This window comes from Squalius cephalus (assembly GCF_949319135.1).
Source record: "Squalius cephalus genome assembly, chromosome: 24".
NCBI lineage: Eukaryota > Metazoa > Chordata > Actinopteri > Cypriniformes > Leuciscidae > Squalius > Squalius cephalus.
Genome location: NC_137145.1, coordinates 5,726,200 through 5,744,701, shown reverse-complemented (window position 1 = coordinate 5,744,701; position 18,502 = coordinate 5,726,200). Strand labels below are relative to the sequence as shown.

General features: G+C 38.7%; 1 protein-coding gene across 1 annotated transcript in view; it reads left to right on the top strand.

Moving 5' to 3' along the window:
• The window catches only part of vcanb (versican b), a 32,846-nt gene that overhangs the window by 7,369 nt on the left and 6,975 nt on the right, over positions 1–18,502 (top strand). Inside the window, exons 4-10 of the mRNA XM_079860484.1 lie at positions 1,900–2,074; positions 2,165–2,292; positions 4,547–4,840; positions 8,239–8,970; positions 10,622–12,676; positions 12,878–12,991; positions 13,092–13,205. Coding sequence (XP_079716610.1) covers positions 1,900–2,074; positions 2,165–2,292; positions 4,547–4,840; positions 8,239–8,970; positions 10,622–12,676; positions 12,878–12,991; positions 13,092–13,205 — 3,612 coding nt within the window. The remainder of the gene's footprint in view (positions 1–1,899; positions 2,075–2,164; positions 2,293–4,546; positions 4,841–8,238; positions 8,971–10,621; positions 12,677–12,877; positions 12,992–13,091; positions 13,206–18,502) is intronic.

The window sequence follows — 18,502 nt, the reverse complement described above, 5'->3', positions numbered from 1 at the left end:
TTTGGACAGTAAAACCCTCTTTTGGAAAAGTTGCATCCATAAATTCATTCACTTTCTAAGTCTAAGTGAAAAATAGTGAACAAATCCCTGTGATTAAGAATAAGAAGTCTTTATATATATATATATTTTATTTTATTTTAATTTCTTCCTTTTTTCTGTTTTACTTTATTTTTACTTTATATTTTTTTTAGCTGTTTGACAGTTTGGATCCCTCTTGGAAAAATTGAAGAAGGAAACGTCTAAGTGAACAAATCCCTGTGATTTAGGAACAATAAAGTCACGTTTACACCAAGGATGATAAGTTCTAAAAAAATCTTTCTCAATATAAAAGAATAGCAGAATCCACACCACAACTATAACGATAACACAGAGAAACAATATCGTTGTAATCACTTTCAGAACGACTTTTTTCCGCTGATGAACGTTAAAAACATTTACAGCCAATCAGAATCCATCCTGCTTAAAAGAGCGGCAGACGACAAAACTGCTGTGCATGCTTATAACAAACAGAAAGATATTGTGTGTTGGCATGGATGCTAATATTGTTATCATTATAGTTATCTTTATAGTTATCGTTCTTGGTGTGAACAATTTTATTTATACACATTTATATACGTCTTTAGTCATTGTGTTGCATCATGCACTGTTCACAGTAACATATAGGCATACTGTACAGCAGAAATAGTGAGTGATGGTGATATGGATGGTTTTGATGCTTTGGTGCTGTGTAATGCTGTGATTACTATTCAGATCATGTTCAGTATTTGACACGGCAGGTTCCTGAATAGCTGAACAATAAAAGGATTCTTGATTTTTGCCAGACAACTGCTTGTTGTTGTGGCTGAAACCTCCAGGGTTCAGTACAAAGGCGGCCAATTTCTCAGAAAAGCAGGCCATTTGATCACTTTTGTTGTTAGATGAAGTCAAATATGCATAACGCTGACCATATGACCGGAAATAAATTCAATTTTTTTAAATATACACTACTGTTCAAAATTTGAAAGAAAAACGTACTGACCAAAACTTTTGAATAGTAGTGTATTAATCACTAAAAGATCGTGATCTTGATTTTACACACCCACACAATATTATTCCTAAATGACAAAAATTTGCCTGTCTATTAAACCTTTGACAAAATCACAGCAGAATATTTAGATCTGCATTGGCGCTGCCGCTGATACAGAGAGAGGAGTTGTCATGTGTAGGTATTTAACAGTCTTTTCAACCACACAGTATCATCATTTCTGTGTCACAAATGTTCTGGGAGAACATTTGTTCTGGGAGAACAAAAGAAGAACTGGGATAAAAGTTTATAGTTCGGATATAAACACTGATGTCTTAGGAAGCGATCAAAACAATTAAACTTTCTGCTTCAAATAACGATTGCATCGATTACATTGTTACGCCAGTAGGTGGCGACAAGTGACTGTTAAAAAATGTATTTGACATTGAATCATTCATTTAGGAGATTTGTTAAAAAATGCCGATTCATCCAGTAATAAAACAAGTGAAGTATTTATGAGTGAGTCATTGAATCATTCATTCAACACGATTTTTTTTATTTTTTATTATTCATTCAAATTAATTAAACACTTTTAAATAAACGGTAACAATTAACATTTTATCAGAACCTCCAGTGAGTTAAATGTTACTTTGTTTAGTTGTCTGTTCAGAATCGTGGTAGAATCACAATCTTTATTTGAAACAAAAGAAATTATGTTTCTCAATTTATGCCGAATCATGCAGCTCTACTAACGTTAGTTTAGATGGTGTTCTTGTCATGGATACACAAATATATTAGTGTATCACAAAAAATACAATATTGCTATATATTAAATTTGATCAAATAAGTTTTGTCCTTGCTTTTGGTTCATGAACTTGATTTCTGTTTTTTCATAGGTGTTGTGTTTCATTACCGCGCCAACAGCAGTCGCTACACTTTAGATTTCGAACACGCCAAGCAGGTCTGCACTAATGTGGATGCAACCATCGCCACCGCTGAGCAGCTTTACTCAGCCTACGAGGACGGATTCGACCAGTGCGACGCCGGGTGGCTGGCAGACCAAACCGTCAGGTGATTTCTATAGCTCCACACTATGAAATCATGTTATCTACATTTGAATATTGCTGATACAACAACCACATCTGGGCTTGTTCTCCACAGATACCCGATAACAAAGCCACGGGAAGGTTGCCATGGCGATATGATACTAAAGCCAGGAGTCAGAACATACGGATTCAGAAATTCCTCCGAAATGTATGATGTGTACTGCTACGTTGGAAAACTTCAGGGTAAGTTTAGAAATCAGACTCATGCTGCGTTCACGTCTTGTCGGAATTACTATAATTATGAGATGACAGTATGGAGATTCTGCTCAGGGCTGTTCACATGCTCAAACTCAGAAATTACCTGTTTCTATGGCAACGCTAATAACACCTAATTTTTTTTTCCTTCATTGCAGTAATGAGAATTTGAAGGGAAAATGTCTGATTGGATGGAAAATGTCATTTTGGAAAAAATCCTAATTTTTTTTTTTCAATCAATAGAAATAGATATACAAATACAATATCCATGTGTGGCTTTAATGGAAATGACAGCAAAACATTTAATCACATCTTTAATTTACTTCAATTTTCTCTTGCAAAAGAAAAATACTAAGAAAAAAAATAACCTAAAACTTACTTGGTGAACTTTACGGAAACATGTTATCTCAAAAATTTCGGAAATAAAAACATAACAAATATTTCCATGTACAAATTCTTGTATTATTTTATCTAAATAATCTTTAATTTATTTAATCTTAATAATATTCAATCTTTTTTTTTCTTTAAATAAAAAAGGAAAGGGAATTTTTATTTTCATTGAATACAATTAGAATGTCATATAACTACAATTTAGAGAGCAAATGTCTCAATTTGAAGGGAAAAAATCTTAATGGTCCAAATATTTAATGTAATTTAATACACATAAGTTACATTTCCATTCCGTAGCAGTGCATTTTAGGGGCCTTATTTGTTAAAGGAACAGTTCACCCAAAAAAATAAAATTATCCCATAATTCATAGGTGAATATGACTTTCTTCTTTCAGCTGAACACAATTGGAGTTATATTAAATAATAGCCTGACTCTTCCCAGCTTTTCGAAGCATCCATCCATCATAAAAGTAATCCATACGACTGGGTTAATAAATGCCTTCTGAAGTGAAGCGAAGTGATGTGATGTGTTTTTGCAAGAAAAACATACATATTTAAAACTTTATAAACTATAATCACTGGCTTCCGGCAACGGCCGTACGCGCGTTCACGAGAGAGTCGAGTTCCGGCGGGAGAGTGACCTCTGACCCGACGTATGGTGTAGGCGTAGCATAAGCTTAGGTGAGAATTGACGAACACGGAAGCGCAGAGGATAGAGCAAAAATGAGAAGTTTTAAAGAAAAATGTCTGAGGATTTCGATATAAGAGAAGAGGAGCTCCGTCATACGTCGGGTTAGGTCGCCCTTCAGCCGGATCTCGACTCTCTTGCGAACGCGTATACGTTGCTGGAAGCAAGTGATTATAGTTTATAAAGTATTAACCCATCGCTTCGCCTCGGCACTTATTAACCCACTGGAGTCGGATGGATTACTTTTATGATGGATGGATGCACTTTTTGGAGCTTCAAAAACTCGGGCGCTATTCAATGCCTATGAAAAGCTGGGAAGAGCCTGGATATTTTTTTATATAACTCCGATTGTGTTCGGCTGAAAGAAGAAAGTCATATACACCCACGAATTATGGGATCATTTTCATTTATGGGTGAACTATTGCTTTAAGAACATCCAGTGGTGCCTTAGATTTTGGCCAAATTGATCTTAATTTTGCTGTATTTGGGTCAGCATTTGTGTCGGCTGTATGTCTATGATGCCTAATGCTGTCTAGATAGGCGGCTTACTATATAATATGTATAATATGTACACTGTAAAAAATATTTTCATGATTTGTTATCACAACTTTTAATCTTTTGTCAAATCAACTTAGATAATTAATGTGGTTCAGATAACATATATTTTGAAGTTCTATTTATTAAACCATAATCTTTTGTCAAATCAACTTAGATAATGTTGTTCAGATAACATATATTTTGAGTTTCTATTTATTAAACCAATCTCTTTGTTGCATCAACTCAATTTTTTAATTTCAATGAACTCAAAAATTTAAGGCAACCAGGTAACTTACATTTTTAAGTTAAACCTTTAACTTAAAAATGTAAGTTACCTGGTTGCCTTAAAATTTTGAGTTCATTGAAATTAAAAAATTGAGTTAATGCAACAAAGAGATTGGTTTAATAAATAGAAACTCAAAATATATGTTATCTGAACAACATTATCTAAGTTGATTTGACAAAAGATTATGGTTTAATAAATAGAACTTCAAAATATATGTTATCTGAACCACATTAATTATCTAAGTTGTTTTGACAAAAGATTAAAAGTTAAGATAACAAATCATGAAAATATTTTTTTACAGTGTATAAAGTGAATGTGTAATTGTGTGTGTCTGACCTCAGGTGAGGTGTTCTTCTCTGCTGCGGGTGCTCAGATGACTCTGGATGAGGCCAGGGCGGCGTGTGAAAGACAGGACTCAGTTTTAGCATCTCCAGGTCACCTGCATGCAGCCTGGAGAGACGGCTTGGACCGCTGCGACTTCGGCTGGCTGTCTGACGGCAGCGCCCGCTACCCCATCTCGGTGCCCAGAACTCAGTGTGGCAAAGGACAGCTGGGTGTGAGGACTATGTACCGCTACCGCAACCAGACGGGATTTCCTTTACCGAGCGAGAAGCTAGGAGCGTTCTGTTTCAAAGGTAGGTCTTCATGAAATGCTCAGGGGGAAAAAAACGAATGCTAACATTTATTGGGTGAATCTCACGGAAAATGCCATCCTGAAATCAAAAGAAAAGAAAAAACAAGAAATGATTTACATTTGTTTAATATTGCACATTTTTAAAATAAACACGTTGAACAAAATGCTTTACATGGTAACAAAATATCAGCAACATTTACTAAACAAACAATTAACAATCTTAATATTATATTTATTTTATATAATAATACATTTCAGTAATATAAAATATAGAAAAAAGGGCATGTTTCACACATATATGTGAATTTAAATTATGTTTTCATCAATAAAAATAAGCCTCTTTTTAGTACCATTATGCAACAAATACACTGCCTGGTCCCCAAAAAAAAAAAGTTATAAATCATTATTTCAGGGATTATTGTGTTTCTATCATGTTTTATGTTTGGTAACCGTTCGTCTAACCCTAATTGATGGAGTATGTAGCTTTTCATTTCTTAAACAACAATGTATGAGACACATCATGGCCATATTCCAGGATGACAATGTCAAGATTCATCAGGCTCAGATTGTGAAAGAATGGTTGTGAGGATCATGAAGAATCATTTTTACACATGAATACAAGATCTTGAACAAAAATGTATGCACCTTTTAATGGAAATAAATGTTGTGATGTTATTTCCATCAATAGGTGCATCAATTTTTGGTCAAGATCTTGTATTGACAATGCAAGAGTCACGCACTCTGTAAAGTCTACTCCAGCATATACATATACAGCATATATACATATACACACACGACACAACTATTGTTTTGATAGGGAGGCGTCTGTTTTGCTGTGATATCATAACAGCTGTGACTCCGAGCCGACCTCTCTCTCTCTCTCTCTCTGCTAGCTGGGTGGAAGCAGAATAATTTGTTCTCTCCAGGGCGGCCTCACATTTCATCTGTTAAACGTCTGTCCTAACCCTAGCTCAAATATGTGCCTTAAAACGGCAAACTAACTGACCTGTTTTCAGGTCAGTTCCGCTGCCCAGAATGACTCTGACCTTTGAACCCTGTAACTGTCCTGCTGGGGGTTGTTTAAACTCTCTGTCTGTACAACCTCAGTCGTCACTTGAGAGGGAAAATGGAAACAGGCCACACAAAATCAGAGCTTAACATGCATTTAATCCAATTTTACATCGGGTATCTACTTTTCACCCCCTACCTCCAGGGATTTTGTGGCTTTCCTTTTAGCTGTGGTTTGTTTCATGTAACCAGCCTTGAAGCACTCCTCTTAAATGGGCTTCTACCGCAGAGTACCGCAAAACAAACAAAAGAACTCTGGGTAGGCCGGGAAAGAGCATGGAGGGCAAGAGCGCCCCACTATAATATATAAACAAGCGCTAGTGGGGGGGATGTGGCTTCCTCCTGTGCTGTTTCAAGATCACTGCTGTTTTATAAAGGAAAAAGATGCCTGATGCTTTACATCAGAGGCGCTGCACAGAAAAGAGGACACGTCCCTAACGTCTAACAGCTGGCTGTGTGTCCACACACTGTGACTGAGACAAAGAAGCAGTGAGATGTTGTACTGTCGAAGCCTTGTCATGAGCAAAAGTAGGTGGCTTCACCCAAAAATGAATTTTTGTCATCATTCTATCATTTACTCCCCCTCATGTTGTTATCTTCTTATGTTTTAGAATCCTGATTAACATAACGTTTTTCTTAAGTATTCAGGTATTTTATATTCTCTCTGGCCTGGTTGTGACGTGTGTGTAGGCTTAAGATGAAGACTGACAGATGAAGGGACTGAAGTAGGAGAGATGGGTGTGGGCTTTTGTCCATACACAACACTGCATAACTTCAGCATTATGCTACTAATATAAAATCAGACTCAAAACAACATAGATTATCAAACGCAGTAAATGCTGAAAGAAGAACAATTGGTGGTTACCATTGAAAACAAGTGTTTTATCTCATAAGTCAGAACATATTGTTAGTGAAATGCCTCTGAGAACATGCAATAAATATAAATCAGTGTAGGCGTCATATACATTTGCAAATATGGGATAGATGTTTGTTCAATAAGTTGTACTGTCTTAAAGTCCTAAGTCACAACTAAATGTCTAATTTTGAAGAGTTCAACATATTAAAATTGTTTTTAAAAAATAAGTTATTTATGCTCACCAATGCTTCATTTGATCAATAATACAGTAAAAACAGTAATATTGTGAAATTATTACAATTTCAAATAACTGCTTTCTGTTTTAATATATATTCAAATGTAATTTATTCCTGTGACTTAAATGTCTTCAATGTCACACAATCTCACATTCTCAAATCACACTGGATAACATGGATTGTTGGGTTTTGTTCATGCTCATATGCCGCTGTGATTAAAGCAAAAGGAGACACACTACATACTAAGACATTCTGAAATATATGCATATTTTTAAATGTAGGAAAATCGAGGCATTTTCACTTGTACTTTCAGACTTTTGGACCCCCCTCTGTATTCCCCTGTATACTGCCAGATGGGCGACTGCAACACATGTTGTCATGAATGGGTTTGCCTCGCTGTTTAAACCTCTAGCTAAGCATGGACATTTTTACAGTCTGAGTAAAAAAACTTTGGAGGCCTGCCAACATGTCATGAGCACACAGTTACATGTGTGTGAACAGACTGGAGTGAACATTATAGTGTAGTTATTTAACCTGGCCACATTTACCTTTTTTAAATAGGTCTGTGACAGTGTGTCAGAGTTAGCATGCACGTAGAGAGCAGTGGTACGGTTTGATGAATCTATTGTGAGAAACGAAACCACTTTGGCACTTATATTATAAAGCATTCCAACTGCAGTTATTCAAGACTATTTACCTACTGGTCAGAGTCAAAATAAGTGGTTAGGCAAAATGCAACCTAGCCAAGAACATTCTGGAAAGGAAGCTAGAATTTCAAAATAAATATAAACTGTCAAATTCTACCCTGTCATAGCAAGTAATTTTCCCAAAATAACTCTTTACCAGCCAAAAAATCCTTTCATGCTTAGATGATTCTGCTGTTGTTGCTGTTTTTAGAAATGTTTAAAAATATCTTGACAGTGATTGTCCATACTTGGTCAGTGTCAATAGATTGATTTAATATGTATAGACAAATATACTGTAAAAAATCCATTCGTAGGTTGGCACTGTGGCACTTTCAACATTTCTCTGTTTGTTTGGGCAGTCTTAGTTGTCAGTTGTTGTCAATAAATGGCGTGAATATGGGACTAGCTAAACAGTGGAAGATGGGCAAGTGTTTGGAAAAATGGTTTGGAAACAAGCCATTCTTTTTGTCAATTTGGTGCCTTTATAGGGGGCACCAAAATTACACTCCTCACCAAAAATACATCATCTCTCTTCTATCTGTTCTTTTCTCAGGATGGGATCCCACGACTGTACCCACGACTGTACCCACGACTGTACCCACAGCTGGACCTGCAACATCTCCAATTCTCTCGGACCGCCTTCAAGTCTCTTCCCTTAAAGCAATGTCTTCTACACCAGCCCACGGCACCACAGAAGAACCACCATCCATGTTTTCTACAAGCATGGCTCTACGCGAAAGAGCCACTCCTGAAGCATATCCTTCTGCTAAAGCCACAGTTGTTGTACCAACTGAAGCCAAGACAATTTCAGATATGGCAACCCCAACCACATTTAATGACTATGAAGACAAGGACAGGTCCTTTGTGCAAGTGGAACCCCCTGGTGCAAATACATACTCTCCTTTAGATTTCGTTTTCCCTATCCAGCTACCCGGTCAGCCCACCGCAGGGGAAACTGTTCTGGATACTCCGCATGGGGAATACAGTGGTACTGAGGGTAGCATCAGTGGTGACACGGATACTCGCGAGAGTGTGATTCCTACTTCGCATGTGTTTGTTACGACCTTCCAAGGAGACTCAGACAAGCCAAAAATTGTATACAAAGAGAACGAAATCACTGCAAACACGACCGAAGAAGGTTCGGCTGTTGCTGAGTCCACCATGATAACCCCGCGTTTAAGTGAAGAGGTTGTGCACAGCCAGCAGATTGAATCCATGAAGAACGTCGACTTTCCACTAGACATCAATATGCTTATAGTCAACATTACGGACCAAAATCAGTCAGGTAGGTCAGATGGAAGTTTTTAGATGACTCTTTATACAATTTCGTCCATGCATAAAAAAAATCATATTGAATCTAATTTTACCAGAGAAAGAATGATCATTCAATACATTGACTTCTTGTTCACATGAACCAATTTTGCTTATCCTTTCATATATTGGTGCAGCAGTGTTTTTCTGTGATTGTTGCTAGTCCAAAGCAGCATGATGTAAATGAGTGACTGGGTTTAGGAAACATTGAGATGCAAAATGAATGTAGATCTTGGCTAGAGAGAGGACACATTTGGCTCTGTCGCGACGCCTACTGCTGTCTCGCAAACAACATCTGGACTTATGCAACTTTATGCAGTTGCTTTAGTAGTTGGTTTGTGTTAAATCTTTATCTCATCCACAAGTAAAGCTAAAACAGTGGTGCTGCCTATACGTAAATAGGGGAAGGGGAAACAGTTCTTCCATGCCTTCCCATGACCTTAATTGACTTCCAGTGTTGCTGGAAAGAGTGATGAGGTTGATAAACATCTGTAAATGAACTGTAGCCAGTGTTCCTGTCTTGTAGGTCCTGTGGGTCGGCATTAATCAGGCGACCCATTTATACCATTTGAGATTGTTAAAGGGGCATCTACTCTAGTAAAACAACAGAGAGAGACAGAGGTGTTGAGTGTGAGAAAGAGTAGCCACAAAGCCACAGACAAATGTCTCTTGGGTTAAATGGCAAAGCCCCTTAAAACATCAATCAGCAAAGTAATCACCGCAAGCTAATTACTTTCCCTTACCTCGTCCAGTCTACAGATCAGGTTACCGTGTATAGCTGCTGGTATGACCATCAAAGGAAAGGATATATATGAAGTCAAATTTCTGGCTATATTTCACCCAGTTTAATTTGTAATGTAACAGTAGCTGGAATCACATTTTGAACAAGAAAGGGGCCTTGTGATTTTGCAATATAGTGACTTTAGGGTCTCACCGGGACATATTTCTGAATGAAATGTATAATAAGCAATTCATTCTACTGTATTTAAGTAAAGCTTCTTATGTAGGAACAATAATAAGTCATACCTTGACAGCCAAAATCATAATTGGCTTGAGCATTTTATTCGCCTCAAGTGAGACTCTAGCCTTTAAGTGGAATATACATGCAGTGCCAGTTTCTAACATGTCTGTAAAGTAACTTGGAAACATAAAGTTGAAACTGAATATGGAAGCTTGCCTTACAGTAGATGATCATAGATGATCTAGGGGGGCGGTTGCAGCATAATGATTGGAGCGTCGGACTCAATATCGACAGGAAACGACTGAGGTGGCCTTGAGCAAGGCATCTAACCTCCAATTGCTCCCCAGGCGCCGCAATGAATGGCTGCCCACTGCTCTGGGTGTGTGTGTCCACAGTTTGGTGTGTGTGTCTGTGTGTGTCTGTGTGTGTCTGTGTGTGTCTGTGTGTGTCTGTGTGTGTCTGTGTGTGTGTGTGTGTGTGTGTGTGTGTGTGCTTGTGCACTAACTTGGATGCAGAGAACAAATTCCAAGTATGAGTTGCCATACTTTGTCCTTCACGTCACTTCACTTAAAAGCTGAAAAAAGCTGTTGGCTAAATCAGTATCAACTATAAACTAACTCGCTTAGAAAACGCTTGTGTAATGTCTTTTCCTTTTTGTTTGCAGTTGATGCTGTTCTGAAATTCATTGGGCACAACACTCATGCCCTAACTGGTGAAAATGAGCCACCTTTGGGCAGTGGAGAACTTGAAATATATCCCCTGGCTCCTGTTACCATCACCCCAGAACTAAGTTTCATTAACGGAAAGCACGAGTTGACTCTGAAACCAGACACTGACCAAACTCAGGAGGCCAGAGGAGACCAGTTTGACACTGCTATCCCACCACCAGAAGAAACCATCCCTGATGATGAGATAGAAATACTGATGGTGAAGGCTGAAGGCATCACTTCTTCCCCTGAGACAAATGAATCTGGCTCAACAACGAGAACCCCAATTGAGCCCCATTTCACAACAAAGAGCTCGGGAAGTATAACCACGACAGAGTTTCCCAAGTTTGCAACTAAGTCTCCAAGTCAGGAGATGACCTCACAAGCCATATCATTTAGCATGTCGAAGTTCGAAGAAGGTTCTGGGATGCGCCCAACAGATGATGAAGAGGAATTGACAACATTGGAAGGTTCTGCTGATGACACGCTGCCAACAACGGCATCTAATGACCCGGATATGGTAGCTACTGATGAGACTGAAATAGCTGAAACAGAGAAGACTACACAGACATTTGGGGTGGATTCCTCCACCAAAGGACCATTTGTTACAACTCCAGAATCCAGAACTGTAGAAAAAGAAATGAAGCCAGAAAAAGAAATGAAGCCAGAAACAGAAGATTTTGAGGGCTCCACCTCCACTGAAGAAGAAGCCTCGGGACAAGATATATATTCAGCAGAAGAACCAAAACATTCAACTTTATCTCCATCTTTCACTGTTTCTTCTCACAGCTCTATAAGTTCCTTAACAAGTACTCATCCCAAAGAGCCAAGGCAACCTGCTAGTTTGGCTTTGTCCAGTACAGAGCCTACGATTCAGGTGGCCTCAACTTTTCAAACAGGGGCAATCTCAGAGGAAAGCACTGCTTATATTAAACATTCTGAGAAAGACCAACACAGAAGTACAACTGAGAGTCCCTTGTTGGTCCCTAAGATTGAAAAAGGTGTTAACACGATCTTCACCATCTCTGAGGACATCAGCTCTGGTGATCAGCCAACTGAAGCATTCTCAAATCAACCTTTCACTACAAATATTGTTCCATCCCTTCTCATTCAACAATCTGAAGAAATGAGTACTTCAAATACTAAAGTATTTGAAGGTTCTGCAGAAGACACAACACCATTGAGTTTTACCAGTGTCCAAACGCAAACAAAATTCACAACCCAAAGTTCAGAGACCACCATTCTGCCCACTGATGGTCTTAGAGCAGCAATGTCTTCCTCCCAAGAAAATCTTGGAAATCAAGGTTCTGCAGAAGACACAACACCATTGAGTTTTACCAGTGTCCAAACGCAAACAAAATTCACAACCCAAAGTTCAGAGACCACCATTCTGCCCACTGATGGTCTTAGAGCAGTAATGTCTTCCTCCCAAGAAAATCTTGGAAATCAAGGTTCTGCAGAAGACACAACACCATTGAGTTTTACCAGTGTCCAAACGCAAACAAAATTCACAACCCAAAGTTCAGAGACCACCATTCTGCCCACTGATGGTCTTAGAGCAGTAATGTCTTCCTCCCAAGAAAATCTTGGAAATCAAGTTTTAATCCAAAAAGAATCTTCAGAAGACACAACCACCTCAGTGCAGACACCTGAGACTTCACAGGAGACAACACAAGAAATATCACATTCTCCACCTGGATTCTCAACGGAGAAGCCTCTCACTTCATCTACTCCAGTTTCCAGTCGTCCCTCCACCAGTGTTGCTACAGAATTAAATGAGCAAGAGCCAGTTCAGGTCTCGGATAGAGGCACTACTTCTGCTACAGAAGACATTCTCACCACTACTGAAGCCACAAGTACTGTGGCAAATGAAACAGATTATGAAGATCCTGCAGGTCCCTCAATTGTTGAAGGACAGCCACCATCCAGGGAAGAGTTCACCACAAGAAAACAAGAGGTTTGGACGGAATCCAGCTACACTGTTGAGAGCCATGATATGCTGGATTTGCAAGGTACAGTTTCACATAATATATACATATATTTTTTAACTCATAAATTATCTTGCTTATCTTGTATAGTGTTGAATAGGTAATTTCCAAAATTATTATCTCAAGGTTTACAACTAATGGAATTACTTTAATTTCTTGCTTCGTAGTCAATTTGTCCATTGTGGATATGTCCATCCACTAATAGATGTGTACTTGTTATTTCAGGTCTCACACTTTGCTCTGTCAGTGTGTGTGAAAATGGTGGAACATGCTATTCTAATGGAAAAGGAAACATTTGTCTCTGCATGCCTGGATTCAGTGGGGAACATTGTGAAAATGGTTTGAACCCTTTAATTCTTTCAGCTTTATTCACTTTTAAAGAACTTTTTTAGAGTTTCTGTAAGACAAGTAATATATTTTCATATCCTAATTCTTGTAGACATTGATGAATGCCAGTCGAACCCTTGTCGCAATGGAGCTACATGCATTGATGGGTTAAACTCTTTCAGTTGTGTCTGTCTGCCCAGCTATTCAGGAGCCCTCTGTGAGCAAGGTATAAAACATGATGCTATACAATTGTTTTAATTAGGCTAATATAAAGATAATTTTTTTGTGTTTTTGCAACAAAATGTGGACTGTATCTGTGGCATGCTAAGTTGCTATACAATTCTATCACATCATTTTCATGCTAACACACAATGCCTAATGTATAAATGTTATGGTTTATTCCTGAAACATGATGATTTCACATGATGAGTGCCAGCTAGGTTTCCAATAAGTGAAATGTTTCTATAACTCATTTTATATTTGTAGGAGCTGGTGAATGGAATATGTTATGATTTATGGGGCTATTTTCTAAATAGTGAATAGTGTCTGTTTAATAATTCCACTGAAGCGAATTGAATATGGTGGTCAGTCCAAACTGTTAGCAATGGGCAAACCAAACCACACAGTTCATCACATCTGGCAGACCTGATCCTCCAGAGGGTTTACGGTATGGTGTCCAGAGGGATGAAAGCAGATTTGTGCTAACAATAGGGCTCAGAGAAAAGGTCAGCCAGTCAGCGACAGTACTGCCTTGTCCTTTACACCCACCACACTTCTCACAAATGAGCAATTCGCTGAGCCTTTTCTGAGCCAACTGCCTTACTTGGCATGGTCCCAGGCACATTAGAGTGGCTACGTAAATGATGAGTGCATTTTCCTTTGGTCGCCTCGTCATACTTGTCCACAAAAGCATGACTTGGTAGGTCCCAAGCTTAGGTTGTGACTTTTAGAAGGCTTCGTAAACTATTTAAAACCTGCATGAAATGACGTTTGCAACGCACTGAACTTCATAATGTGGCATATTTCAGCGCAAGGCATAACCACCATAGGCATTGAGCGGGACAAGTCCCACCTAATAACTGGAAATGGCCAAATTACCCCCCCCCAATATTTTATATTTTATGCTGCTCTCCATTATGCACTGCTCTGTTTATTGTTAGGATGGCAGACAGTTTAAAAATTTACATTTTTAGGCTGGTCTGTCTCAGCGGTCTAACAGCGCTGTTCGTCAATGTCAAAATGATGGCCAATCAGATCAAAGAAGGCGGGGCTTAATGTTCACTGAAGACGAGTATGAGTTCCAACGTGACGGCCAATCAGATCAAAGAAGGCGGGGCTTAATTTTCACTGAAGACGAGAATGGCCCTGTCCCAAATGGCACCCTAAGCACTCGTGGTCTTCCTACGAGTCCGCACTTTCGTGACGTAATGCCGCTTTGACTGTCGGGAAGAAGTCTGCTGCGAAGCCCGCATCAGTGCGGGCTCGGCAAAAGTGCGCATCGAGGGCTCATATCGACCGCAGAGGGGGCGCTCGCGAGCACCCTTCTGAGGCCTAAAATGACAAATGACTCCCTACGGCCTCACGGACTTAACAGAGCCACTCGGCAGCCATTGTAAGTCCAGAAGACCGAAAGTGCATATGAAGTGTGCCATTTGGGACAGGGCCTATGATTTCCAACGTGACGCTTATAGTTTTTACTGTAAAAGAGTGCATGCATGGTAGCTAAACATTTAATATTTGACAACTGTTTTACGATGGATGTGTTTAACGACCAACAGTAACATACAGTGATGCAAACTACACAACTTTTTTAATGCAATTTTTACCATTTTTAATTGAAAATATGCAATTATTTAAATGTCCTTCATAACTGAGTGTGACGAAACAAGAAACTTTTTTTTTTTACATATTAGACATACAAACAAGTGCATATTTTTAAATAAAATATTATTTGCAAAGAGTTTAAATGAATTACTTCACAACTATATTGGCTATAATTAGACCTAGAACTTATTTTACTGTTCTTATTCTTTATTCCCTTAAATCCCTTTGAATCGTTTAATTATTTAATTTCTTTACCAGTATTATTAGCAGTATTTGGCAATAGCAAAAGACTGACTTAATGACTACACTAAAGCCATACATACCTGAATATTTTAAGGCTCACATGGCACTGACAGACGCTGTCCAACTGCAACAGACAAGTTCATCTGGTATTGTTGGATCAGTGTCGGCTTCTGTTGGCATTGGTCTTTGCTTGTTTTTGCAGATTGTTGAATCGGTGTTTGTAAAGTTGTGGAATGTCTAAGTGGCATATTGTAATCTGGTGATTGCCCGCATTCATCAGCTTCTGTCGGTGAAGTGTGAATAACTTTATACTGTATGTAGAATTTAACTATAACCAAGTTTAAAAGATGCTTTAAAAGTATTTTTCATTGTTTATTCTTCTTTTGTGTCATTGATTTAACTAATGTAAGCATAATAGAACCTTATGGTGTGTGATACCAGGTCTTCATGACATGTTGTCTCTAAACCATCACATGAAGCTTGACGGGGTAACAAAGCATTTTATCTATAGGTGCTAAATCTGCTGGCATGCTGATAATTTAGTCTGGCCATTGGTTTGACATTGTTCTGAGAAGAGGTTAGGTCTGATATGCATGAAATGAAGATAAAATGTATTAAGTAGTGGTACAAATCACTTTGACATATAGTGTCTTGTTGGCGTGCAGTAAGAGCCTTTTTACAGTTAGTTCCCATTACCCATCGAAATGTTCAGTGAAGCACTTCAAATATGAGAACATCCCTTTTGGAGTGTCTGTTGTGGTTTTCACTATGACAAACAACTCATAGAAAAAAAGAAAATATTGAATCTCTATTTAACGTGGCTGTGGACAGTGTTTAATGTTCGAGGATGATGAAGTCAAGCCATTCTCCTCCGATGACATGAAGCGGGGTTGGGACAAGGCCCTTCTTTGCTGTTCCTTCACTTAAAGGTGAGACCCTTTAGGATTCTGGCAAGACGATTGCAATTGGCATATGGGTCTGTACTGCGAAAGCAGCTGGAGTCAGTTAATGTATCGCTGTTTGTCTAAGAGACTCATGGAGACCCCTTTGAGTTATGTTGGGGACAAGCCACAGTATAGAAACCATTAAACACCTCCCTATGTCTTGTGTAGGGGTATCCCTTTAGCTTAACTCTATGAAAATAATCAGTCGACTTATGAATGAGACCATGTCTTAACTTTGAAGAGAGCTATTAACCTTCTCAGGATTTGACATTTACGCTCACTTGCACAGGCTTGGCGGTCGTGTTGGGCGTTGGTCCCCCAATGGATTGGTTCCAGCTTCATACAAAATATTGCTGCCATTAGTCAGCAGAGCTAATCTTCTCCATTCAAACACATCACCTCTGAGGACATCTGTTTTCTCAGGCTTTTTAGCTAAAGATCAGGGGAGATCGTAAAAAGACCCAAAACTCTTGTGTTCCATGCAATATAAAAAAAAGACACTTTTTTAAAAATACAGTTCTGTTTAATCAGTGAAGCTGAATTTGGACCTTTGTTGACAGTTGAAAACAATTAATTCATAGCATTAAACTGCTGCATTAAACTTTGTGATATTGCGATAAATGCAATATTTTAGCCAAAATTTGAAATGGCATTTGACAGAACTTTGAGGGGAAAAAGAGTCCTTGTCATGACCAAGATGCCTAGCCAAGAAAACGTACAAAAGCTCTCCAATTTTTTCTGACAAACGGGGCTTTCGCACTGGGTAGTTCTAGGAACTAGGCACCAGGGTGGTTCCCCGAGAACTAATGGTTCCCTTAGGAACATTTTCCTGGTTGCGTTCGCACCGCCAGTAGGAACTCTGAAGTGTCGTAAACCACGCTTGTTGTTGTGACTTTTATTTTGACGGCGCTGAGAACGCCAGAGCCTCTTCCTTTCACGCATTCTCCGTGTTCATTAGTTAACGATCAGTCTAATACGTTATTAGATAGAACTGTTATACATACAAAGTAGACAGTATATGAAAAGGTATTAGCGTATGCCATGTGGTTGATGTCCAGTGTTGCTGAGCAGAAATACATAATCGTTTTTGGCTTGGTCCCCTCAAAATTGCGTTGGATTTTCTCCTTAGAGTAAAGGTTAAGAGGCCCATCTATCACTGTTTTCCATGTTTGTAGAGTTAGTTTCTGGAGTAAAATATAGGCTATAATCTTTTTTTAGCGCAATTTTCCACCGGACAAAATTGCGATTGTTAACTCATGATTTCTGTTCTGTCTGTGCGCACCAATCTTGCACTTCTATCTACTCCTCAACCAGACCACCTAGAGACTTCGGGTTTTCGGCATTATGTTAAGGAAGGTCTAATCTCGGGAACGCACAAAAAAAATCCAGGAAAAGATTTACTATCTCTTAGTGTTGTGATCCCATGACGTCAGAAAATTGCGCTAAAACACTCACTGAGTTTTTATTACTTGTTTTTTTAAATGGCCTGGTGTTTCGCATGCGTTCAGCCAATCAGCATACACTAACGTCACTGGTAGTTCTTATAGTGCTGGTTTAGACCCTACTCTGAAGTAAGAGCTAAATTAGTTCCTCCAAAAGGAGTTCCTAGAACAAAAATTGTTCCTAGTTCCTGCAGTGCGAACATGCCAAAATCCGGGTACTTCCACCAATAGTTCTAGGAACTAAATGTTCCTCCAGCGTGAAAGCCCCTAAAGACCCAAAGTTGCATGCAACAGCCAGTTTCTAGTTACTGACTGGTGGTTACAGTATTTGTCCTGATTTGATCCATTGTCTGTATTAGTTCTACTGTAGGTCTCCCGAAATAAGTAGGCAATTTAAAATCCGCAACTGAAACTGGAGGGATAATATACATTCTCAAGTAAATTTGAGATTTGTATATTATTGTAGCAATTATAATAGATTTTTTTAATATAGGCCTACAGTACATGCACTATGCTATGACAGCAGTTTGGACATTCAAGGCAAAGGACGAAGTGAGCTTGTAATGCCGTGTAATCAGTTAAAGAAAACAGCACTATGGGCCGTGCGTCTGAGATGATTTACTTGGCCTCATTTACTAGTTTTCTTTCCAGCCTCATTAGATGTCATTGTTTGCATTTAGCTTTCACACTGAGCGCTGCGGTCATTAGGGGGTTTCAGTCCAAGTAAAATGTTGATGATCTCCATTGTATGGCATAGAATAAAAAGTGCTTTGCACTAGGTTAACCCAGTTGATGGCAGTACTCAAAACAGATGCAGTTCTGTGTCCATTCTGCACCATAACCATACATGATGTGAAAGACAGGCTTGTTCATGGCTAATGCTAAAGAAAATGGCTATCATGAGACGTCTTTTCTTTGATAAACTATGGGCACTATGATGCTTGCTGTAACTGCATAATGAATTACAAAAGCATTTGCAATTTGAATAGGGGTGTATTTATATGGATGATATTATGGAAGCTATCCAATATGTATTGTCTGTGTTACTCTTTTTTAGGTTTCTTTTCCTC